The sequence below is a fragment of the Lichenostomus cassidix genome, chromosome 28, assembly GCF_008360975.1.
Source record: "Lichenostomus cassidix isolate B80296 chromosome 28, HeHo_3.0, whole genome shotgun sequence".
In the NCBI taxonomy this organism is placed as follows: domain Eukaryota; kingdom Metazoa; phylum Chordata; class Aves; order Passeriformes; family Meliphagidae; genus Lichenostomus; species Lichenostomus cassidix.
In genome coordinates, this window is record NC_139508.1 from 555,984 (window position 1) to 580,712 (window position 24,729).

At 49.0% G+C, this 24,729-nt stretch overlaps 2 protein-coding genes across 9 annotated transcripts in view; both read right to left on the reverse strand.

The window, feature by feature from the left end:
* KDM4B (lysine demethylase 4B) overlaps positions 1–9,289 on the reverse strand; it is a 67,335-nt gene extending 58,046 nt beyond the window's left edge. For 2 of the 3 annotated variants that reach the window (XM_085040632.1, XM_085040631.1), the window contains exon 1: positions 9,169–9,289. The gene's annotated coding sequence lies outside the window, so the exon portion shown is untranslated. Of the gene's footprint in view, positions 1–6,149; positions 6,432–9,168 lie in introns of those variants that run through there. The other variant, XM_085040634.1, reaches the window with a different exon arrangement.
* A 1,941-nt stretch (positions 9,290–11,230) lies between these two features.
* UHRF1 (ubiquitin like with PHD and ring finger domains 1) overlaps positions 11,231–24,729 on the reverse strand; it is a 33,307-nt gene continuing 19,808 nt past the window's right edge. For 2 of the 6 annotated variants that reach the window (XM_085040512.1, XM_085040511.1), the window contains exons 5-20: positions 23,253–23,415; positions 20,332–20,595; positions 19,402–19,574; positions 18,787–19,002; positions 17,926–18,032; positions 17,572–17,755; positions 16,630–16,753; positions 16,448–16,555; positions 15,600–15,704; positions 15,105–15,211; positions 14,399–14,561; positions 14,179–14,316; positions 13,706–13,817; positions 13,428–13,585; positions 13,044–13,142; positions 11,231–12,628 (exon numbers count right to left, since the gene is read on the reverse strand). In XM_085040512.1, the coding sequence (XP_084896638.1) occupies positions 12,482–12,628; positions 13,044–13,142; positions 13,428–13,585; positions 13,706–13,817; positions 14,179–14,316; positions 14,399–14,561; positions 15,105–15,211; positions 15,600–15,704; positions 16,448–16,555; positions 16,630–16,753; positions 17,572–17,755; positions 17,926–18,032; positions 18,787–19,002; positions 19,402–19,574; positions 20,332–20,595; positions 23,253–23,415 (2,368 nt within the window). In that variant the 3' untranslated portion in view covers positions 11,231–12,481. Of the gene's footprint in view, positions 12,629–13,043; positions 13,143–13,427; positions 13,586–13,705; positions 13,818–14,178; positions 14,317–14,398; positions 14,562–15,104; positions 15,212–15,599; positions 15,705–16,447; positions 16,556–16,629; positions 16,754–17,571; positions 17,756–17,925; positions 18,033–18,786; positions 19,003–19,401; positions 19,575–20,331; positions 20,596–23,252; positions 23,416–24,201; positions 24,724–24,729 lie in introns of those variants that run through there. The other 4 variants (XM_085040510.1, XM_085040514.1, XM_085040513.1 and 1 more) reach the window with 4 other exon arrangements.

Genomic DNA, 24,729 nt, shown 5'->3' on the forward strand with positions numbered 1-24,729 from the left:
GCGGGACTTTGAAACCCAAGCAAAGCATTTGTGCATTTAAACTGATTCCAAACCAGCCAAGCAGTATTCCAGGTGCTCCTAGAAGGACTCAGTGTTAGGAAAAAACAAAATAAACTAGGAATACTCCTAGATCTGTGTTTGATCTGTGAACTTCACTTCACTCCCAGCTTCTGCAATTAAAACCAGCATCACACACTAATGAGGACAAATTCCACACCCGGGGCACACAGGATTAGTTTTAACTTTTCATTTCAAAGGCACATGAACAGTTTGGAGTGAAATTTTAGAAACCAGAAAAAATTAGAATTTTACAGAGTATTTTTAATGTAAATTTGTTTCAAAGTAATGATCTGCAAGTCTTCCCCAAGGAGTCTTTAAAGGAATTTTTTGCACAAAATCACAGCATCTCACAGCCAGAAAAGCCCTTCCCAAGCCAGGAGCCAGAGATGCAAAGCCCAGGCCAGAACAAAATCAAATTATCAATCCCAGTATTGCAGGAAATCCCAGAGCAAAACCAATTGAGGGAGAAAAATACCATTTCACCCCCTTCACCCCGACAGATAATTCCAATTTCCAACAGAAAGTGTTTGAGTTTGGAAACAAAAGGGCTCTTGAAGCAACCCCTCCATCTTCAGGGTGGTCCTGCCCAAGGAGCTTCCCAACCTTGCCAAACAAATAGCTAAAATTGCCTTTGGAGGACAAGAATTGGTGTTTCAGGGTCAGCACTTCAGGAGAAGCAGCAGATCGATCCATGCCCTGGGGAACATTTCCTCCACAAATGTTTTGCAGGAATACAAAAAGCAAACAGCATCTCCAGCCCTGGGGTGCCCCAGGGGAGTTGGAGCTCCATCTGCCAGGGTTTCCTCCAAACCCCCAAAAACAAACTCTGCTCTGGAAAGTGGGGCTGAGCTGGGGACAGGGGCAGGAGAATGGCTTTGGGGAAGTGGGACACGGAGAGAAACAATCCTTAAAGTGCAATTCCAGCCCAGCCTTCCTGGGAATACTCAGTGCTATTTTTGAGCCGAGGGAAGCGAGAAGCTCCGCCAGGCTGCTCGGGAGGAGCTGCTGGGAAAGGAGCCTGAATTCCGTCCTGAGGAGGAGCCCTGCCAGCACCATCTGCTCCACACAGGCCTGCCCGGGATTTGCAGCTTTACCCACGAGCAGGGCAAAAACAAACAGCCAAAGCCAGGCTTTATCCCATCTTTGCCCCAAGATTATCTCCAAAAATTCCAGTTTTTAGTCAATTAACGAGGAGCAAAGAGTTAAAATACATGCTCCAGTAAGGGAAGCAGATCAAACACTACTTCATGCAAAGCTTAATCAATTAATTAAAGGGTAAAACTGCTTCCTGTGAAGCTTAATTAATTAATTAAAAGGTCTGCTGCCTCAATACAGGCGACATCACCTGGCACTCTGGGACTCCGTGGTGCAGAGACAGCAAAACACAAGATTTTTCCATGTTCAATCCCATCTAAAGAACATTTCAACACCTACCCGAGATATTACACATGTAGCCAATCAAACTAATTGAACTATTACCCTAAACTAGCCACAGAGCTCATGGGCAGGGAGATTCAGTCCCATGAGCTCAGTGAGAAGCAGGAGCTTCCCCCACCAACCCCAAAGAGCTGGAAACTCTCAGGCCACGGGGAAAGCTTGGGGAGAAGAGAATTTCTGTCCCAACTGCTTCCCCTGCCGCAGCACTGATGTGTTTGGGACAAGCAGAGCCAGGATTCCCTGTCAGCCCCATCCCAGCTCTGGGGATCACACAGCACACGAGGCCAGAGCAGGGATGAGCTCAGGGCTGCAGCTCCACGTGGGATTTTCAGGAGATGGCCTCAATTAGACAGTGCCCTAACGAGCTCTCAGCATCACTGAGAAAGATTCCACAGCAGAATCCAACTATTCTGAGAGCACCGAGAGTGCCTTTCAGTGCTGGTGAGGGCGAGATGGGAACAAACCCTTCTCTCAATACTGAAAAAAGGAGGATTCTGCAGTCAGAGCCCCCATTAGCTCCTGAAAAGAAGAGTGAAAGTATTTTTCTCAGCTGGATACATTCTGTTTCTTTGTAAGAGAGTAACAACCTGAAATATTATGAAAACCTTCTAATTTTCAACCATTGTGAGGAAGCACTAAAACTTGTCTCCAGAGGGACGATCTCAGTGCACACAAAGAGCTCAGTTTTAATTTCAATGACTTTTACATGAGACTTTTCCCTTCCCAAACTGATGTGAACCAAGACACTTTTGTGACTGAAATCCTCCACCTGTTGACTGAAACCTTTGTACAGCACAGAAAAAGTCCAGGACACCCAGCTGAGATCAATGGCTCGAGCTTGCTGAAGGACTTCCAGCACTGGGAATGCTTCCTCCAGGAAAGGTTTGGGACTTCCAAGCAGTTCCCTGCTGCTGCCCCACTATTGATCTCGGATAATGCCAGCTCATTCTCCTCCACTCGTGAGTCAGGGGTGACTTTGACTAAAATAGTGCCTATTAGTGGAAACAAAGGTGCCTTGAGGCAGCACTGGAGCTCAGGCTGTTTGCAGGGCAGCAAACTGGGGCTGCTGGTTGGCTGTCACTGCTCTGTCATCGATCTGGGCTGGAAAGGACAGAGCACTCCCTGCTCACACAAACACCAAAAACCATCCCTGATCTTCCTAAACAAAGTTAATTCTCAATTTCTGCATAGAGCACAACACCTGCAGAGCTCTCTGAAAGAGGCACCAGGTCTAGGGCAGAGCTGTCCCCAGCTGATGACAAACCTGCTGCCTTTGCACAACACCACGAACAGGAGCAAACTCCTGAACCAAAACACTCCACGAGATTTCCCTCGGGCTGTGCTGGAAATATCCACAAAGACATGGAAGTCTCCTGCAGCCCTGCTGCCCCTCGGAGCACAGAGTGGCACAGGATCACACCTGCTGGGAGCAGAACTGACACCAAAACACAGACAGAGCTCTGGGCACAGTGGGAAGCAGGAGGAAATCTCCAGCAGTGCAGTTTGGATGAGCACTGAGCTCTCCCCATGGCCATTTGTTCCTCTGCTGTGCCAAGGGCTGGTCTGGGGGCTCTGGGATGCTCTGGTGCCAGGGCTGGGCAGGAGGGCAGGGAATGGGCAGAGCCAGCAGCCCTGACCACGTCTGACCACAGTGTCAAATACCTGAGGCACCAAATTCAACCCAAAAATGCAGATTTGAAGTGTGCCTGGATTAACTTCTCCTGCCTCACTTGGTACTTGAGGCATTTCCCCTACAAGAACTCTGCTCATGAAGAAATCCTTTAAACTTACCCTTAACTCATTATCTAACTACTAAGTTCTGGACACAAATATTAATGCAAACCTCATGTGTTTATTTGAAATGGCATTTTTTTGATGAATTGGGCTGGAACACAGAGGGGATTCTTCTATTTCCATCTACTTCCTTTCTCACTAAGCCAACAAATTACTCTGATTTCCATCAATTCCCATGGATTAGGTTCTATCCAAAGTTTCTTAGCAGAACCAAAGACAAACTTTTGCAAGACATCAGGTCTGTGTATAAAATAGACTATTAAAAGCTACATATATTTATATATATATTAAAACTATAATGATTATGTGGTGTAAGGATATCTAAGACAACTTTCCTTCCTTCCCCTTTATTCCCAAGAATTAAATTCCACCTAGTGTCAATTTTTAATCTTGAAGTTTGCTGCTGCTCAGCCCAGTTTAATAACTCTACAATTACAGCAAGGATTTAAACACCTCTTCCACCTAAGTCTTTATATACTCAATTAATTACATTTTTAACATTCAAATTGCTTTGAGTTTTGTATATCCTCCATAAAGGCAAAGTAAACATAACAGAGGAAATATTTGGGAAAGAGGAACAGAGACAACATTCCCATCCAGCACAGGGATGAAGATCGACAGTGCTTGGGATTTGACAAATTAAGAGTTATTTTCTATTGAATTTTACACTCCACAAGGCTCCTCCACAATTCCAGATCCTCCTGTACTTGAAATCAAGCAGCATATGTAGCTCATTAAAAGAAAATAAAATTTTCCCCCAAAACACCCTCTTTGCTGTTGAAGTGCACAGTTACTCACACATTTCCCTAACAGCAAAATTATTTAGTCACAAACAGTATTTAAAAGCAAAAAAGAAGTGGTTACATTTAAGAGCAATAAATCTGGATGACATTAAAAAAGTTTATTATTGCCTGAGGCAAGGCAGTTAATATGTAATGGTTATTTCTGACTAAATCCAGATCAGAACCTCAAAAACTCAAAAGTTTTACTGAACAGGCGAGATAAAGTCACCCTAAAACCACACAAATCAGTTCACAAATCACAGCTGAGGCCCAAAAAACCCTGTTTGCTGCATGGCACAAGTTATCTCTGCTGCACTTCATTATCTGCACTGGATTTACTGCGAGGCTTCAGGAGCATTTCAGAATAACTTCAGAAGTAAGAATTTAAAAAGGCACTTCACATGGACTGAGCCTGTTGAATCTGAACAAGAATTCCAAGTTTTAACCCACAGCACCTCAATGCAGAGCAGCAGCACTGCAAACATTAAAATAAAGTAGTCCATACTCTATTATCCATATGGGAAAGAGCATCAGAAACCTTGCAAAGCAACCAAGAACCCCAATTACTGCAGTGCTTTGCCCAAAAGGCAATTCCTGCATCAGATTAATACCTTAATAAGGATGAACTCCCAGTTTTCCTTCAACAACCCTGCCAGAAAGACAAGCCTGGAGCTCCCAGTAACTTCTCTAAGCATATTTGGATTTTTATAACACAAAATTTCAACAAATCGGGTTGTCTGAAGTGTTTTTGACTCTCCTGCCAATCTAAAATCAAGCCTGTGGTTGGTTGTGTGCCCGAGGTGGGTGTGACACACTGACCCAGTTCCCAGTGCCAGGGAATCATTCCTGGAGCAGAGGCAGCAGGACAGAGAGACCCTGAGAGGCTCCTGCAGCTCCAGGATTCCCTCAGGAACACCTGAGCTCTGCAGCTCCAGGATGGATCCATTCAGAACACCTGAGCTCTGCAGCTCCAGGACTGATCCATCCAGGAACACCTGAGCTCTGCAGCTCCAGGATGGATCCATCCAGGAACACCTGAGCTCTGCAGCTCCAGGATGGATCCATTCAGAACACCTGAGCTCTGCAGCTCCAGGACTGATCCATCCAGGAACACCTGAGCTCTGCAGCTCCAGGATGGATCTCAGCCCTGCTCTGCACAAACCCCAGGCTTCCCTCAGCCATCCCAGCTCACACCTTTCAGCCAAAACTGCAGCTCAAGGAGTGACAACTTCAAACCTAAATGAACCCAAACCTTCCGAGGTGAAATGAGATGATTTGAATCTCTGCCAGCTCAGTTCTCTCCCGAAGCTGCAGCTCCAAACTTGACACACCCCTGCCAGGCAAAGCTGTGCTGCTTGTTCTGCCAACAGAACTGAGATCAAATATGGGAAACTTCACAAAAACTTCTTATCTGCACCCAGAAACTCACCAAAGGCCTGCCCATTGCCCTGGGGGTGTATCCAAAATCAGGAAGGAATATCAGAAAACCTCAGAAATCACCTGAAACCTGAACTTCCAACATCCATTCTTGGGCCATATTCAAATGCAGGATTTCTAACAGGGAGCAAAAGGACAATCCTGTTTTCTCTAAGAATATGGGAATTGTGGTTTGTTCATCATTCTTATAAAACAGCAAAGAAATATAAAAATAATGAAGCTCCAGGTGACTTCTGCCATGAGTGAGGCACACACAGCCTGAGGAAGGGCAGGATACAAATGGGTTCTCCTGTGTCATCCAGTAAGAACATGAATGAGGAACTGCCTCATTTATATAGAATAATTTACTCCAGGAAAATACAAATGCAAATAAGTACCTTAATTAAGCCATGGTAGTAAATGGCTCTAAGTTGTGACAAGACAGAACATACTTGGTCCAAGACAAAGGTTAAAAAGAGAAAATCTTATTAAGCAATGATCAGTTTAGTAGAGAACACAGAAAATGGAAAAACACCTTTCTCATCCCACAGCGATAAGACATTAATATCCCCCAACCTGTGTGAAATTACAGGATTTCTGCCAACTACTCCAGGATTTCAGTTGCTACTGCAAATGGCCAAACCCTCCTGAATTCCTTACCAGATGACAAATAATTATTTCCAGCAGCGCCTCGTGCAGCCCCTGAGGATCCTGGTGGCATCCAAATCCATGAAGCAAATCCCTCACTTGTGGTGACATATTTAGCTGTCATCCATCTTTGCTATTAACAGATGCTCCAGTGAAGGAACGTGGAGCAGCACAGCAAAGCAAACCTTTGCCCACAGCACACCCTGAACACCAAAGGGGGTCAGGAAGGGGGAAATCACCACTCCTGAGTCCTCCTGAACTGCCCAGGGTTAATGAAGGACCACCAAGTTTCACCTGACTGCAAAGAGCTTTTTTTAATTAAGGACCACCAAGTTTCACCTGATTGCCAAGAGCTTTTCCTCACCTCTGCCTGGGTGGCTCAGCCTGCAGCACGCAGATTATTTCTGTGAGCAGGTGAAGTCCCTGCTCTCAAAAATGAGATTTAAACTTGCAAGGTGAACCAGAGCCCCCTGATGCTGTTTGTTCTACTGCAGCTGGACATCCCAGGAGGAAATAAAACATAACTCTGCATAAATGTAAAAACCCCACGGAGCTCCCATGCCTTTCCAGCAGGGCTGGCCAAACTGGTTTTCCCAACTCACATCAAATTTCTTGTGACCTTTTATATGGAAATAGTTCCAAGTTTTCAGCTGTCTGTATTTTGGGTGATTTAAAACACCTGCAGAGCTGTGGAACTCCCACTTTATCTGCTAAATCTTTCTCTGGTGAATGACAGGAGTAAAAGTGAGAACTGTTTGCAGTGAGAGCATCACTGTCCCACAGCTCAGGTGAACAGGATAACCAGGATTATCTAAAGGAAATGGGTGGGATTCTCCCTGAAAGTGCATTTTGCTATTGATTTCCCATCAAAAGCTGGTGAAACCTCTGATGTCTGTCAGGTTTTACTTATAAAAGCTCATATTCATCCTAAAGCCAAACTTGGATTGTCAGACCTTTGTCTGAGTCTTTACCAATGTGTTCTGAGTTACTGACAAAACTGACTCCTTTTAGATATACAAATACATTGTCATGTCCTTTCCTATATATATTTTTATATATAATTTTTATATATGGGGCCAAAATATAAAATATCCCAAAAAATATAGGATATTTTTTATCACTGGACCAGTTAAGGGAATTATCTCTTTCCAGTCAGCATAACAAGGAGAAAGAACAATCCACCACAGGGTGTTACACAGAATTTTCCTGTCAAAAGACTCTCAAAAGTGAGTGTTTCATCCATGATCATCAAGGAATCACTTTATATCCACCTACATCTCCTTTGCATGGGAGGAACTTCTGCCTCTAAGGAGACAGGAACAGCTGAGGATTCCTTCAGGATTCCTTTTGGCACTGCAGGAGTTGGTCAACCTGCCCCAACTTCCTTCTCCTGTTACAGGGAAACCCAAGAATTAGGAACTTGCTGTCACAGAGCAATTACTGGGTCCTCCAACAGTTATTTGATGTAATTGCTGAAATGTAACTGTAACTCTGCACTTCCAGGCTTAAGGTTTCTCTGATTCTGTGAATTTCAATGAAACAGGAAAAGGAAACAGACGAGAAAAAAGGAAAAGTTCCCAGGAAAGATGATGGTGAAATGCTATTAGGTTTCAGATGGACAGAGCTCCTTAAAATTACCTATTTTTGGCTAAAGGAAACTTAGTTTTGGAAGGGTCAAGTCTGCTATAACACAGATTTACACTGGCCCAGCACAGATGAGTTACAGAGCAAAAAACCAACATCCCAGGCCAGAGCAGCAGCACAGCCCTGTCAGTGCCCAGCAGTGCTCAGTCCTGACAGCAGCTTTATTAAACTAAAAATAAATCCTATTGGTGACTTAATTCTTCAATACAAAGGGGTCCAAAGCAGCCTTTCTGCAACACCTCTGGTTCCTAAACAGCTTCACAACCAAGAGCTCCAGGAAAGCCAAGAACCACCTTTGGATGACTCACGGAATGTCCTGAGCTGGGAAGAACCCACAGCATCCTCCAGTCCAACCCCCGGCCTTGCCCAGACACCCCAACAACCACCCTGGGCATCCCTGAGAGCCTCGGGGCTGTGTCCATTCCCTGGGGACAGCTCAGTGCCCACCTTTCCGTGATATCCAACCTCAACACATCTCCAGCTGCTCCCAGAGCAGAGCCAAGCACCTGCCCCTCTGCAGACCCTCAGCGAGGATTTCCTGAAGTTTCCCCTTCCACCACAGCCCATCCACCTTCCATCTCTCTGCACACAGGAGCAGCCGAGCCCAGGGCAGTCACACGGCGTGACCGGACACTCAAACCCCGCAGCTCCCAACTGCTCCAGGGCTGGGCAGCGACAAGGGACACGGCAGGGCAGCGCCAGGGTCCCACTCGTGCCAATGATAGCAGATCTATGCGCAAGTAACACGAGGATTTAAAGAAAGGAAAACGGAAGAGCTTCGGTTTGGCCCCAGACTTTGACAGCCTCGGAGGAGGAAAGCAGAGATCAAAGAGCCAAAGCCCACGCCGCTGTCACCCTCCTGCCCCCGGCTTCCCCAGCGGCACCCACGGCCCCGAGCCGAACCCCCGAATCGCCATTTATTCACATTTATGGCCCAAATCCCCGCGGCGCGGTGAATCCCCGCGGTGCTGGGGACGAGAGATCCCCGGGGCTTCCCTCGCAGCGACAGCCCGGCCGGCCCGGGGGGCTCAGGGGGCTCAGGGGGCTCTGGGGCTCGGGGGGCTCAGGGTCTCCCACCCACACAAAGCGCGGCCGGCCGGGGTGCAGGGCCCGTCCCGAGCCCGGCCTGCGGGAACGGCCGCGCGGAGGCAGCGGCGGCGGCTGCGGAAGCGGCGGGCAGCGCAGGGCCGTGCCGGGGAGCGGCGGGGAAGGGCTCGGCCGGGAGGGGCGGCGGGAGCGGGCCGGGGCCGTGCGGGGGGCGCGGCGCGGGCAGGGCAGGGGAGGCGCGGGGGTCGCTCGGCTCCGGGCCGGGCGGGCAGGCAGGGCAGGGCAGGGCAGGGCAGGCCGGGGCGGTCGGGCGGTCGGGCGGCGGGCGGTCGGGCCGTACCTGCGCGGGGCCCTCGGCGGCGCGGGGGGCGCAGCGAAGGGGGGGCGCCCAGGCGAGCGCAGCGCCCCGCGGCCACCACCTGCGCCCGCCTCCCCGCCGCGCCCATTGGCTGCGCGCGGCACCGCCCTCGCTCCCATTGGCCGCGCCGCCGCTGACGGACGGCGAGCCCAGCCGGTGGCGAGGCCGCTCGCCGAACAACAAGGCGAACGCGAGCGCTGATTGGCCGGCGGCGCCGAGCGGCGGCCCGCCCACCGACGGGCGGGGCGGCACGGAGCGCTCCCGTCGCTCAGGCGCTTTCCGCCAATCGCACGCGGCTCTTGGCCGAGAGCTGCCCGCCCCCGGCGGCCATTGGGCGAGGCGGGAACGGCGAGGCGCTGATTGGCGGAGCGCGGTGCCCGTCAGGCGGGGGGCGGGGCGGTGAGGACGTGAGGAGCCGCACAGCGCGGGGCGGGGGCGCTGCGGCCGCGCGCAGCCAATGGGGGAGCGGCGGGAGCGAGCGCCCTCGTGCGGCCGGGCGGGGCATGGCGGGCCGGGGAACTGCGCGGTCATCAGCCGGACAGAGCCTCGGACAGAGCTTGGGACAGAGCCCCGGACAGAGCTTGGGACAGAGCTTCGGACAGAGCCCCGGACAGAGCCTCGGACAGAGCTTCGGACAGAGCCCCGGCCGGCCAGGGCAGGGAACGGGGAGAGCCGGACAGAGCTCCCCAGGCTGACCCCCCAGGCTGACCCCCCCGGCTCTTCCCCCAGCCCGGCAGCCGAGGCGATGAGGCTCGCAAAGCTCTGCCCGGGCGGTTTGCAGCCCCCAGCCCCGGGCTGTGGCTCTCAGCCCGCACTCGATGCTCTCCAGGTCACTCCCATCCCCATCTCCCCTCCAGCCTGTCCAGCCTGGCTGCCATTCCAGCCCCAGGAGCTTTCAGGGGCATTTTTCAATTTCCACTCAATTATCCGCGCAGACCCTGGGTTCTGTGCCGCCCTGGGAATTCCCAAAATAGCAGCCAACCTTGGTTAGTTTTTCGCTACTGTTATTTCCCTTCCCAGTCTTTACCCAGGAAACTTTGTTACATTCCCACCTCGGATATTTACTCCAGAAATGTATCCGGTTGTGGGAAGGAAGTGAAACATCATCCCAGCGCTAAACACACAATTCCTCTGTATCCACAGCCAAACTGCTCACTGAGCAGCGCAGGAATTCTCCTAGCAGGGCTTTTTAATTTGGGACAGAGATAATTTTGGCAGATCTCACCAGAAAGTGTCCAATTTGCAGAGGAATTTTAATTGTTGCTTTAAAAAGCCACTAACAGAACAGTGCATTGGCACCTGTGGGGGAAACAAAGTTTGTTTTCCAAGTTCCGAATAACAACAAAACCAATAAACAAAGGAAGTCGTTGCAGTTAGTTCAATTTAAATGCAAAACCTTTCCTCACTTTCACTTGCTCCAAATGCAAAATAAAAAGTGGAAGGATATTTTCAACGAAATCTAAAGATCTGAAAGTGTTTAATGTTAACACTGACCTTAAAATAAACTTATTTTAAAGAGGGGAGATGGTGCTGCTGCTGCTTAATTTCACAGCTTTTGTTTTTACCACTTTAATGCTACTTTATTTCCTTCACCTGCATTTGTGAAGACCTCAGTGGCTGAATTCACTCCTCTGGTTTGGTGGAGATGCTCACACTTGTTCCTGTAACACTTTAAACATGATGCATGACAAGGCACTTGCAACAATTTTGGGGTTTATTCATTAAATGTGCAAACAATTCCAACTGCCAGCTGATGTTTGGAATCTAGAGCAGTGCAAATGTAATGCAAGTGAAAAGAAAAGTTTGGGGAATCTTTAGATTTTCAGTCGAACACAACAGATGCCTCACTAGTGCCTAGGAGCAATTATGCTGAAGAATATCAAATGAGTATTTTCCAAATTTGCAGTGAAAAATCATAATGAAAATCACAGCACTTAGAAAAATAAAAGGTTTGGCTTCGTGGGACATAAATTCAAATTCCTGCACAAGGAACTGTGTCTGGAAACCCACTTCAGATCAAAAGAATTGAAGGAGAAAGTCAACATTTAATTTGAAAAGATATTTATTTTGAGAACATCAATTTGCACATCATACAAAAAATTGATAAATTCAGCAAAAAATCTATAAAATGTGGGTTTTTTTTTTTCCCTAGCATATTAACATAATCATTTTCCAAAGGGTAAGAGTTGAGAAAACCAAAAATAGGCACAATTGTTCCAGTCTGTCTGCAGTAAAGTGTGATTAAAAACGTCCCTGTCTTGCTGAGGTATCAAACTGCAAACTTTGGTAATGTTAGAAAGAGACCAAGGAGCCTTCTGGGTGGCAGGGCCAATACAAAATGGTTCCCAAAAAAGGCCAGAATTGATTATTTTCCATTTCCAGGTAGAAATGCAGTGAAACAAAGTAAAAAAACCTTAATACATCTATCACTAGGAAACCTGATCCTCTGCAAATCCCCACTAATCACACACAGCTACAGTGATCCATGTTCCCAAAGAATCCGGCTGGCAAGTCACAACAACTCAGTGCTTATGAAAAAAAAAGAGACATTGATGGTGATTCAGAGCCCAGTCTTCCAGCAAAGGACAAAAGGCACTTAAGAATGGCTTTAGGATATTCCACAATGGCATTTCGGGACAGGGGACAAATCCTTCCCTCAGAGAAGTCCAGTGAGGTAGTACTTCATATTGCTCCAACCACTTGGCTCTAAGCAAGCAGCCTTCTGGTTCTGAGATACAAAATTAGCAGGAAATGGCTTTTTGTCAAATGTATAAAACCCAGTTCTTACAAAAAAATAGCAAAAACCCACTTGTGGTACAAAGCCAGGAACCATCTTGTACAAATTGAGTATCAAAATGCTGCCAAGGTGATGCACAAGTCTACCTGATGGCAAAATCCCCAGACAGTGAAGATTGTTCTAGCAACCAAGCCATTTGAGGAATAAAAATAAAAACAAAGGGGGCACAGGGGCACTCTGAGAACTTTTCTCATCATTAGCAGCCTCACCGGAAGCACTTTCAGTCCATTAAAAACATAATTAATTCTGTGCTGATGACTGGCAGGTTTGAGGGGATGGGAAAAAAAAAATGCAAAGTTCAACACAGAGAACAAAAACAAAATCCACGAACATACAAAAGGATAATCCTCGGAGTTTACAGTTTTTTTAAAAACCAGGAAGACTTAAAAACCATTCGGAGGGCAGGAGGGAGGAAACACAGACTACCTTTTTTTTGTTTTAAATTAAGCCCGTGGGAGGTGAGGGGCAGGGAGGAGGGAGGCAGAAGTGCTTGGGGGATCACCGGCCGCTGCCGTAGCCGGGGAAGAGCTGGCTGAGGATGCTCTGCAGGGCTTCGTTCACCTCCATGCTGTAGCTGCGCCCCAGCTCGTAGCGACACGCCGGGCAGCTGAACACCGACGCCTTGAAGGACCTGTCCAGGCAGTCCTGGGGACAGAGGGGACCCAGCAGGGCTCAGCAGGGGTGGAGTGGGGATTGTCCAGCTCAGCCTGGACGGAGTGAGAGCCCCGAGATGGATGGGAAAGGTGCAGAGCAGTGCAAGGCAGGGGGAGAACGAGAGCACTGCACTGCAGCTGAGAACATTCCTGCTGCACACAGCAGAGATCAGAGAGTTCCAGCCTGGTTTGGGTTGGAAAGGACTTTAAATCTCATCCAGTGCCATGGCAGGGACACCTTCCCTGAGCCCAGGCTGCTCCAAGCCCTGTCCAGCCTGGCCATGGACACTTCCAGGGATCCAGGGGCAGCCACAGCTGCTCTGGGAATTCCATCCCAGGGCCTCAGCACCCTCCCAGGGAGGAATTCCTTCCCAACATCCCATCCAGCCCTGCCCAGCCCAGCTCACCTTGCACACGTTGTGTTGGCACACGGTGGTGACTGGCCGGAACACAACCTCCTGACAGCAAATACACAGAAAGGCCTCCTCCACTTTATTCAGAAATTTCTGCAGAGAGAACATTTGGATCAACTTATTGTTGCTGCTTGCTGAAAGATACATAAATTAAGCCAAAACCCCACATTTTAAATGCAAGGGATCACTTTGATTGTTGATGGTTTTTTTACCGATCTTTGCACTCAAAACCAGTCGCATTAAACATGCTGGGATGTTTACACTAAAATAAAATCATTTTAGGCCTGAGGCTGCTCTGTAGTGCAGCCAAGGGGTTTGTGTCAGGGGACAGCACAACTACAGTCATCCCTTTATTTCAGAGGAAGAAAGCCAAGGTACCGGTCCATCTTTGAGAGCCTCAAGGACTTCATTCCACAGTTTCTCGTTGGCTTCATCACTTTTTATAAGAGACTTCTGCTGGGATGTCAGCTTGTATGGCTCAACTTTAGTCTTTTTTGGAGTCCCTGCTGGAGAGGTGACAAGTTTTTCCTCCCCACCTGAAAGAAAACACAAGGATTTTTTTTAAACAACCAACCAAAAAATGCCAGAAAAGAGTAACTAAGTAAAATGCATTAAACCTCTGAGGCTTTCTATATCCACTTGCCTACTCCACAAACCTGCTGATTTCCTTTTCCTCTTCCCTTTCCCTGGGGTATCAAACTCATCATCTTCGTTATTTTCTTTTTCCTTATCTTTGTTTGCAACAGCTTCCAAATATCCTTCAGGATACTGCAGAGAAACAAAACCAGGAGCATCCAATGCAAACACATCAGGTCAGACTTGCAGACTAAACAAGTCCAACACTGACCTCTGGAGAGTTGCTCCAGGGGCAGCTTTCATCTATTTTAAGCAACAGATCCCTGCTCTTGGGAAGCACTTATGCAGCCTATAGAACTTCCATACTAAAAAAAGTGAGTTTTGTCCTTTTAGCCTCCTGATGTACAAAAACAAACAACCCACCAGACTGGAAGCATTTGTGTTCCCCTCAGTCTCAATTTTTACCTAAGGATCATCCTCAATAAGAACATGCAACAGGAAAATCCCTGCTATCCATCAAGCTCAGAGTCCAGGTGATGTCCCAGGGGAGTACCTGCATCGTCAGGCCAAGCTTTTTCATCCTGTCCTTTCCCTCTTTGGTCCAAGGAGCAGGTTCTTCATCATCCCTCCTGAGCAGGTAACGCCACACTAAAAACCCAGATTTCCCTGTCTCAGGCCAGTATTTCACAACCTGGAAAAGTCAGAGCAAGTCCATCACACTCTGTAACACCCCCCTGGCCACAAGCACACTGCTAACAGTGCAGATGCCTCACCTTGTAGATGCCATCGTATCTGTTGCCCTCCACAGGAGCATACTTGCTGTGCTTGCCTCCCTTGACGTTCCTCACCACCCTCACAGGCTTCCCTGCCCGCCAGTCCTTGGCCTCAGCGCCGTGCTTGTCGTTGATGGGAGCACTGCAGTTCAGGGCCAGGGCTCTGCAACAGAGTCCAGCCAGGTCAGGGTTTGCCCCTAGAAACCACAGTTCCTTGGAACTTGGGCAACTCTGACACCTCTGCAGACACTCACTAAACCTCCTGATGAGGGCACATTTTAAATGGCTGATTTCTCACGGGATTACCCTAATGCAACAGCCCAGATCACTTCCTCCACTCAAGTCCATGCTTATCTGTAAGAGCAACAGTTCAGAATTACAAATGGTCTGCTCTCCCAAGGTGACCAGTGGCTGCAAAGATCTTCAGGAAAGAGCAGCAAAACTCCTACATCAATTTCCTGCTCTGTTCCTTAAGTTTCAGCCAGTATTGCATGTGACACTAACACCACTCACAGTTCTGTCCCATTGCAGTGCACTCAAAGGAACATTCCCATTGTGCAACTGATCTGCAGCCTACACAGCCCAGACCCAATTCTGACACCTTTCCCAGTTAGCCACCTTCCTTGAGTACAAACAGGACAAGCAATTCCTCATGCTGACAGACTGCCAGCTCCTGGGGGTACAATGGAGCACAAACGTTGCCAACCTGTTCATGTTGGTGAGTTTCTGGTCACAGGACTGCTCTGCTGTGCGTTTGTTCCCAGACAGGTCTCGCCCTCCACTCCCTGTGTATGTGAAGGAATTCCCATGATCCTGAAAGGAACACAGATGGTTGGACACAGTCACAAAAACAACTCAATAAAAGCAGAAGAGTCTTTTAATCAAATAGGTTTAGCAGAGAATTCTCTAAAAAGGAAAGATGCCTCCTGTGTTGAAGCTCCCAGACTGGGCCACTCTCTGGTTCTCCCCCAGGCTGCCAGGAGAGGAGAGCCAGGGTGACAGTGTCATCTTGTCACTGCCTTGAGCAGCCCAGGGCAGGCTGGCACAGATTACTGTAGCTTTTCCTTGCCTCATTTTCTTCTGAAGCAAATGAGTGAAGATGGGCAAGTGTTTGATGTAGAGTGCAAAAAGCAATGAAGGCCAAGCCTTTGTTTTAACAAGTCTGTTTGGTTCTGTGCATAAATAATCAGAATCCACTCACTATGTCATCTTCATATCCTCCTGCCAGCACCAAGGAGTAAGCCCCATCGTTGCTCCTGCCATGAATCCCTGCCACGTGGGGTCTGTGCACCCCAGACTCGCTCACCTGGGAAACAAAACACAGCTTGGAAGGCAACTGTTCTCAACAGGTCCCAAACAGGACTGGGCTTGGAGCTGAACTAACTCTGCTATTTCACATTTGCTTTCCATGTATTACAGGGTGAAACTGCTCTCACATTATCCTCCAACAAGCTCCAGAAAGAAAAATAAAAATGCTTCTAAAAAAGCAAGGCATTAATTGTAGCAGTAAACTGAACACATGGATGAGGTTTGTGATGCAAATTTAAAAATCTGGATCTTTCTGACTGAGATTGCTTATTAAAAGGCTCCAGGGGTTTGAGAATAATACAGATATGATATATTTGTATAAAGTTTTGAAAGAGTTGTAATAGCAGCCTTCACTCAATACTTGAAAACGAGTATTTCTCGTTTTCTGCCCCAACTTTCCAACAGGATGAAAAACCTTCTGTTTAATGCATGAGGATATTTGAGACACCCTTAGCTGGGGATACTGCACATCTCCAGGACAAACTACTGGAAACAGATCTGTTTGCTTTGGGTTTTTTGAGTTACCAAAAAGAGAACTAAAGCAAAATAAACCAGCACTTGATAGGCCCGGACAATGCAGCATTAGTTATGGAACACTTGATCCAGACAAAGCCAGAATTCTTTTCCTCCTGCACTTCCACATCCAGTGACACACACATTGCCACATTAACTGTTTCAGGTTTCTCGTGGATCATTCCCCTATTTCCCCAGAGTAGGTCAGGCCAGGATTCAGCTTCATACCTGAACTCTGAATTTCCACATGGTGCCAACGGGGATGCCAGGAATTGGTCCATAGTGGTTGGAGGGGACAATGGTGCATTCCTTGGTGCGCCCAACACACGCCATGCCCTGGGCAGAGAGCAAGGTCAGCCAAGAACCCAAAGGAACAAACACAATTCCAAGTAAAACAGCTTTGGACTGACCTTGCCCCAGTCTCTCCGGGAGGAGGAATTAGCAGATGCCATCTTTTGTTTCTTTTTACTTTCTTTTAATTTCTCTCCCGCTAAAACCACCTCACTTGCATCATTTCGACATTCAGGGCAATACCTAAAGTCAGTGAAAATTAACAAGCAGCAAAGCCTTAAATTAGGAGAATTTCCTCCAAACATATGAGTTATGTTACAATGTCTCCATGTGAAACTAGACAGGGCATGGAAACACTCTCCATACTGTCTTTGCACCAACCCCTGCAGATGTGTCAGGAAACAGCTGCATCATAAAATCATTGTATAAAATGTTGGAACAGGACAGAGGGAACAAACCAGTGCATCTCACTAACTCTGTGTCTATTGAAAGATGTATTTCACTATCCGGATCTCTCACTTTATGTATTTCATATACAAACCAGTCTGATCTGCTGATGGGCCCTGGGGCTGCTGTAGTGACCAGAAAAACCACTGCACAAGTGAAACCTCCCAACATCAGCTCCTCACCTGATCCCTGAGCAGCTCCATTTCTCCTTGAGTCCAGACTGGTTTGGGTAGGAAGGACCTTGAACCTCATCTCGTTCCTCCCCCTGCCATGGCAGGGACACTTCTGCTGTCCCAGGGTGGGACACCACACTGTGGGACACCTTCCACTGTCCCAGGGTGGGACACCACACTGTGGGACACCACACCACTGTCCCAAGGTGCTCCAAGCCCTGTCCAGCCTGCCTTAGGCAGATACCCCAATCAGGCTTAAAACCTACTCTCACTAAGCTCAAGAAAAGCTATGAAATTTCCCCCAAAAAACCCTAAAACACAGACACCCCTGTACAGCCACAATATTGCCATTGAAAGGCAGCTTCAAGCCCTAATTCAAGCTCACTCCCTGCTCCTCATTAGATGTCTTTGTGACACCCCACACACCTTCTCAGAACTTACCAGTCCTCATCTGGAATTCTGCTGAGGGGAGGGTTGAGGCAGTAGATGTGGAAGGCCATGTCACACTCGTCACACATCAGCTGCTTGTCTGGATCTTGCTTCCCTCCACAGATGTGACAAGCACAGACCCTGCAGGTCTTGTTTGGGTTGTCCTTGCAGGCTTTACACACAGGTCCACTCTGTCCTGTGAGCAAACAGAAACCACACTCAGCACGTGCCAAGGCCCACTGGAAATGGTCAAAGGAGGCACAGCTAAAGGTGTCTTGGAACTTTTAAACCTTTGATCCTCACAGAGACAATTGGCAGAACATCACAAGGCAAGACAGACATGCAAGAACTCCACAACAGACTCACGTTTTGGGGTACCAGCACTGATGGGAGAAGCAGTGCCTGGTTCTTCAATTTTATAGATTTCATCCACCAATATAATTGTGCAGTCATTCAAGGAATCACCAGCTTCCCTAGAAGAAGGTGAGAGATGTTAGAGCTCAGACTTTGGAAATATCCCACAGCACGAGTTCACAGCTGTGCATGCATCAGACTGCTCTGGTATTAAAAATCAAACCATTTTCATGCAATTAGAATTAACCTCCTCTTGCTCTTGTATCAGAGAGAATCCAGGCACTTGTAGCATTCCAACTGTCAATAGTGACTGTTCCACCTGCCCCCAAATATATTTTAGACTAATTCTTTTCATTTTATAGCTGAAAAGTCAAAATCACTGTGGTGAGAGGAAAAAAAGAGGAATATTGTGGCAACTCTGAGAAAATTATCTGAAACTTTAAAAAAATATATCCTTTTTCCTGAAGTTGAGAGTCTCCTTCAGGAGAGAACTGGAATAATTTTTCATCACCTTTATAAAGTGAGAGTTCATTCTACATCATCATATCTCCACAAAATACTACACTGCAGTTTTCGTAAAGCCATTATAGACAATTAACACATAAACAATAATTTGCCTCGTAGTGAATATGGAGTTTTGCATCCTTTCAGCACTACATGAATCCATGGATCAGCATCCCTTAAAGTGTCCAATTCCTCAGAGGAGGTTAATCAGAATTGCAGTATGAAGAAGTTAATCACCCAGAAAAGGACAAGCCACTTCTGATCTCTCCCCAACGTTTCTGTTGCACCATTTTTTGCCAGCAGAGTCACTCAGACCTCAGAAAGCAGAGCTGGGGAATTCCATTTATTCCACGCTGAGAACTTGCTTACCCAAGCAATATCTTTGCAGTGAGCTCCCTGGTCATTTTTGTTTCCCTTTTCTGCAGGATCTCAGCATCGTACCAGAACCCTCTCTCCTTTGGCTCATCAGGGTTGTAGTTGACCATCACCACCTGCCCCACCTCCAGCTGGTGCCACTTCAGGACAGTCCTTGCCCGAGCCCTGACGTTACTGGAGCTCATCTGCACCACCCCATTCTCTGGGTAGCTGGGAGGGAGGGACAGGGAAGGAAAATCACCATCAGTTTGAGGAGTAACAGAGTTTATGCACAGGTTGATTTTGCTGTGCAACACAAGAATACCACAGGGAATAAAATCTCCTCCTCCCACACAGACACAGGCAGAACCAACCAGCCTGACTTTGCCACTATTGCCTCCCTTTCACACTTGGATACAAGCATTTCCTACAAATGCTGGTCTCTGTAAAAAACATGATTCCAGCCCCCTGGAATTCCAGCTGTAAAACACCCTTACAGCTACCAGGGCTCAAAGACATAGTCACTGCCCAGTTGTGGTTTAATTTGTGCAATGTCTGCAATAATATTTCCCATCAACATCATGACCTGAATGACTTTATTGGCCAAGAAGGCAACAAAACAGAACTCACTCATCATATTTCACATGATAAATTACTTCTTCTTCAGGGACAGCTGTGGGCTGGTCAGGATCTGTGCAGCTCTTAGCTGATTCACTGCTGGGCTTTTTCCTGGTTACATTCACAATGTGGGCTTCAAACCATGCTCCCATGTCGGTGTCCCGAGCATCCACCAAGTCATTGATCTACACAGAGCAAAGGGTTCAGCTCACCAAAAGGGATTTGCAAATAAAGCACTCATTTCCAATCTACTTGAAGATTTAACCATCTCAAGAACTGTGCCCTTACCAAGATGTTTAACTGGTTGCCTTTAAGATTTCCTCTGCCTTCCTTGTCCTGTTGTGCAGCCCTACAGTCTGCTTAGGTTGAATTTATAAGGTTATAAATCCATTCTATGCCACCACACATACAACCAGCCTTGTTAGCGAGGCCAAACCATTATTGGTTAGTCTGTAACACAGTTTCAAAGTGTCTTGCTCATAGTCAGGCAAAGACATCACTGGATCTGTAATAAAATCCATTGAAACAGAGAAGTAAAATGATTCTGAACAGCTGCTTGAGATTTTCTTTTGTTCATTCAGGAAAGTTTCGGCTTTGACAAATGTAGTGACTCTAAGCAAAAATACTGGGAAAATTTGTAAAAAAAAAAATCAAACCAGGCACTGTGAATTCTTTTTTTTTTTTTAAATCAATGAATGTATTGTAGTTTCAATTCAAAGGATGAAATGAAAAAATTAAATATTTTGACCTACAGCACGTTGCACTTAATTGGTTTGTGGGTTGGTTGGTATTTTTGTCTTTGTTGTTGGGAGGGTTTGAGAGAAAAAAAAGGAACTGCCCACACAAGTGGGGCATGGAAGATTTTCAGCAATTCTCCAGCACGGAGGAACAACTCCCCGGGCAAGGCGCAGCTCTAAGGGCTCTCGGTTGGTGAGGACCCACCTTGTAGAGGCCGAAGCCAGGGTCGGTCCAGTCGGGCTGAGCTGCCGTGCTGGGCTGGCCCTCCAGCTCCAGGGCACCCTCCCCGTTGTGGGAGCTTTTGTCAGACTCGCTGGGGCCAGAGCCGCAGCCCGAGTCGGTGTCCGACAGCTCCGAGTCCTTCTCCTTGCTCCCAGCAGGCAGCACGGCTGGGCTTTGTCTGACCAGCAGCTGAACGATATCGTTCAGCCCCACGCTGTAATCGAACAGGGAGTGCCCATCTTCCATCTGCGGGGAAAGCACCAAAGCAGCTGTTATTGACTCCCAGCACCATGGCGCTGCCTCTGCCCGCCAGCATCCACCACGTGGCTCTGAAACCTTTATCAGCACTGTCTGGGCTGCTCTTCGCTCTTAGTGCTGCTGGTTAAATGGTCTTTTTTCACATTGTGATTCCACAATCTACAAGAACAAGGCTTCCATGCTGCCCTGGACTTGCTATCCTGCTGCTGTGAGATCTGGAAAAGTTTGCAGCACGTTCCCTAGAAACATCCATTCTGGGAGAAAGGACTCAAACAACTACAGATCCCACACATTCCCATCGGGATTTAATGATTCCACATCACTTAAAAACTCAAAAGGAAATTATTTCTTCCTCAATTCAGATATATCCCAAATACTAATGCAGACTGGTCTTTATATTTTAATTGTGTATGATCTAGATTATTGTTAGACCATCTCCATTAACTGTAGCATTAAGGAGAAGCCAAAGAGTTAATCACACACTTTCCTCCCAGAAAATACACATTTTTTCCATTGAAAGTAAAATCAAAAGACATTCAATTCAACTTGAAACCACCCAATCGCTCTTTAGCGTAGCCAAGCATGTCCTAATTTCACACCCTCTCTAATTTTAAGAGTTTATTTGGCAAGTCTGGCACGGTCTGTAGTCAAATCAAGACCCTGATCCTGTAAAAAGAGAAGTGCAGAGGGAGAAAGACATCCCTCAATAACCTCTCAAGAGCTCTAAGGAGCACAACCATTTTAGAGTTAACATGTAAGTCTGGAGCCCACGGAGCAGTCAGAAGTTCAGACAAGCTTCCCCACATATTTAAGGTCTGACTAAGAAATTATACAGGAAATGATCATCCCCTTCCAGCCCAAACCACCAGAAAAAGCAATCCCTGGAGCTTTGTTCTCTATCAGGGGGAAGCAGAGCAAAACCACAAAAATTTACACTTCACAGGAATCACTATGATAATTCAATTCTGATTTATGGCATCAAATGGCTATGGAACAATCCCTGGAAATCTGACTGCGCAGGAAGAGATCTGAGCCTTTTGCTGGTTTAGAGATGAAAACTCCTCCAGATACATAAGAACACACCAGAAATTGGTTGTTTCTGCTTAGCCAAGAGCCAGTGTCACAAACATGGGAACAACACCAGCACAGGACACAAGTGACAACAGGTGCAAACCGAAATGGAAGAGCACAGGAACAGCACAGGAAACCACAGGAGTTCAAAGCACAGCCAGAAAGAAGAAGCCAGGACTGAAGACAAACCTCTAACAAAGGAGGCACGTTTTAACTAACAACTGATTTTCTAACCCCATTTAAAAATGTCCATGAGTAAGAAATCAAACTTTTCCAGGGATTCCAAAAGCCAGACAAAGCACAATGGGGACAAAGCCTAAGAGAGGTTGGATCACACTGGAGAACATTTCTGTTTGAACTGAGGAATAGTGGAACTGCAGGAGGAGGAATTCCCTTTGCAGGGCAAGTGCATCCTGACTGAGAAGTCATCACTTCTCCTGAAAATCTGATTAACCCCAGTTGCTGCAGGGTAAGGCTGGCAGGTGGCACCTCAACCAATCACTCATCACTTGATTTACAACACAAATGGATAATCAATGCATCCAAATCTACACCAACCCAGCAGAAAGGTGGGTAACACCAAAGAGCCCTTCAGAGATGTTACACCATACCACAAGTCTCTTTTTATACAGAGCTGGTACCTGAGCTTAGATTAGGGTAGTCCAGGTGTATTTCCATGCTCTACAGCCACACCTGCTAATAGCAGGGGACAGTTAGCTCAAGACTGTCGAAAATGGAAAGAAAGGTGGAAAAAACAGCTAGAAAGAAATTGTCCATCTGCAGCCAACTCAGCATCCCACTGCTTTTTCTGAAATTAAATCCTCTGATCAACCAACCATCAGATCAGAAGTTCCTCTAGCATGAAGGTTTGGCAGCACAGGATTAGGCAGGATACAGCAGTTGTAATTTAAAATGGTTCTGATTTACTTCAATGCTAATTTAGTTACGTTATTAACTCACAGGGAAGAAAACAGTTGTACAACAGCAATTGTAAACATCATTGAGAACATAATTCACCCCTGAGCCACTCCAGTGCTCTCTGCCCAGTGAGAACTTGATGTCAGAGCTGAATTACTTCAAAGTCATGAGCTGCTTATCCCAATTTAAAAAGAAAAATGGGATCATTATGGCTTTCAGAGTGGTAAAACTCGCATTAAGCATTAAGCTCAAAAACATTAAGCACTTTCAAGAACATAAAATCCCTGGTAATGTTCAGACACTTCATAAAGGCGATGTCAAGGCAGAACAGCAACACATTAAATGGAAAATAGTAAAGAAAAGTAAAACTAAAGGCTACTCTGCAGCTGCTTTCTCTCCTCGCAGACCCGCGGGAGGAGCAGCGCGGGAGGCGCCGGGGATCACTAGATGGCAGCAAAAGCCCTCCTTTCCAGGCCATTAAAATAAATAAATTAAATATCCGTTCTCAGCTGGAGGGGGAGCGGAGCGGGCTGAGCGCGGGGCCGGGCAGGGCTGAGCACAGAGCCGGGCAGGGCTGAGCACAGAGCCGGGCAGGGCTGAGCACAGAGCCGGGCTGTCCTCGCCCCGGGGCTGTCAGTGCCGCCGCCGCGCCGTACCTGCTTGCCGCGGTAGAACAGCCGCTGCCGCTGGGGCTCCACGCCGAACACCTCGTGTATCCGCAGGCGCAGCTCCTCCACCTTGGTGAGCTTGGAGAGCGAGTCCACGCGGTGCGTCTGGCTGCCGTCCATGGTGCGCACCTGGATCCACATGGCGCCGGTGCTGCCCGGGAATGAACCGCGCTCAGAGCGCCACCGGCGGGGCGGGCCCGGGCCCCGCCCCCTCACGAGCCCGCCGCACGCCATTGGCCGCCGGCCCGGCCGGCTCGGGCGCCGATTGGCCGCGGGGGGTTAGCCCCGCCCCCCCACGCGGGAGCCTAACGGCTCCCCTCGCGCCGGCCGTATCTCGCGCCACAATTGAAACGCGCCCGCCGCGCCCACGCGCCAAGTCTCGCGCGATCATGTAAATAAGGGAGAGCATAAAGGGGTGGGGGGGCAGCGCGTGCTCTTAAAGGGGCAGTCACCGCCCCGCCCGCGCCCCCGGCGCGCCCCCGCGGCACCGGACTGACCGCACAGCCCGGCCGCGGAGCCCCGACCCGCACAGCCACCCGGCACAGCAGGGGAATCGCGGGGTGTCAGCGACCCCCGCCGCGCCCGGACTCGCCCCAGCCCGGCCGCGTCACCCCCGGGGCGATGCCACTCCCCGGCCCCGCTGGGCACCGGCGCCGCCGGGCACCGCCCCTGCCGGGCACACCCCTCCGCGGGCTCAGCGGGGCGGGGGTCGCTCCCGCTGCCGCAGCCCCGGGCGACGCGTCCCCTCCAGGGCACCGGGAGCAGCTGTCACCGCCCGGGCACCGCGGAGCGCTCCCGCCGCTCCCCGCACAGCCCGGCACGGGAAACCCCCGCGCCCCTCGCTGTCCTCCCGCGCCCGGTGCCACCAACCGCTCCCCGGCCCGCGGCGGGATCGCCACGGGCTTTGGCGGGGGGTTCGGGGGTCCCGCGGACTCACCGGGATGCGGTGCCGGGTTCGGGGGTCCCCGCGGTCTCACCGGGATGCGGTGCCGGGTTCGGGGGTCCCGGCGGTCTCACCGGGATGCGGTGCTGCAGCCGGTGCCGCGCGCGCTCTCCGCGGGCTTTGGAGTTTGGCGCGGAAAAGCCCCGTGCGCGCCCCGCGCGCGCCCATTGGCCGCCGCTGGCGGGAACGCGCGGGAAGGGCGGAGCGCCGCCGCCTCCCGGGGTTTGGGGGGCCCTGGGGGGGAACCGGAACCGGGAAAGCACCCCCTGGAACCGGCGCACCCGGGGGCGGCAACGGAGATCTCCCGCCAGCGACCCGGCCCGGCGATCCCCGCTCCGCTAGCCGGGGGTGGTGGGGGCGAAACCCCCAAAACCTCAAGGGCTCCATCGCCCCTCAAGCCCCGGGGCCGCGGGCACGGTGCCGGTTATGGTGCTCACAGCCAGCCCGCGGAGAGCCCCGGCGGGAGAGGAGACTCCAATAACCCCCCCGGTGACAGCCGCCCTTGCCCGAGGTGTCCTGTGC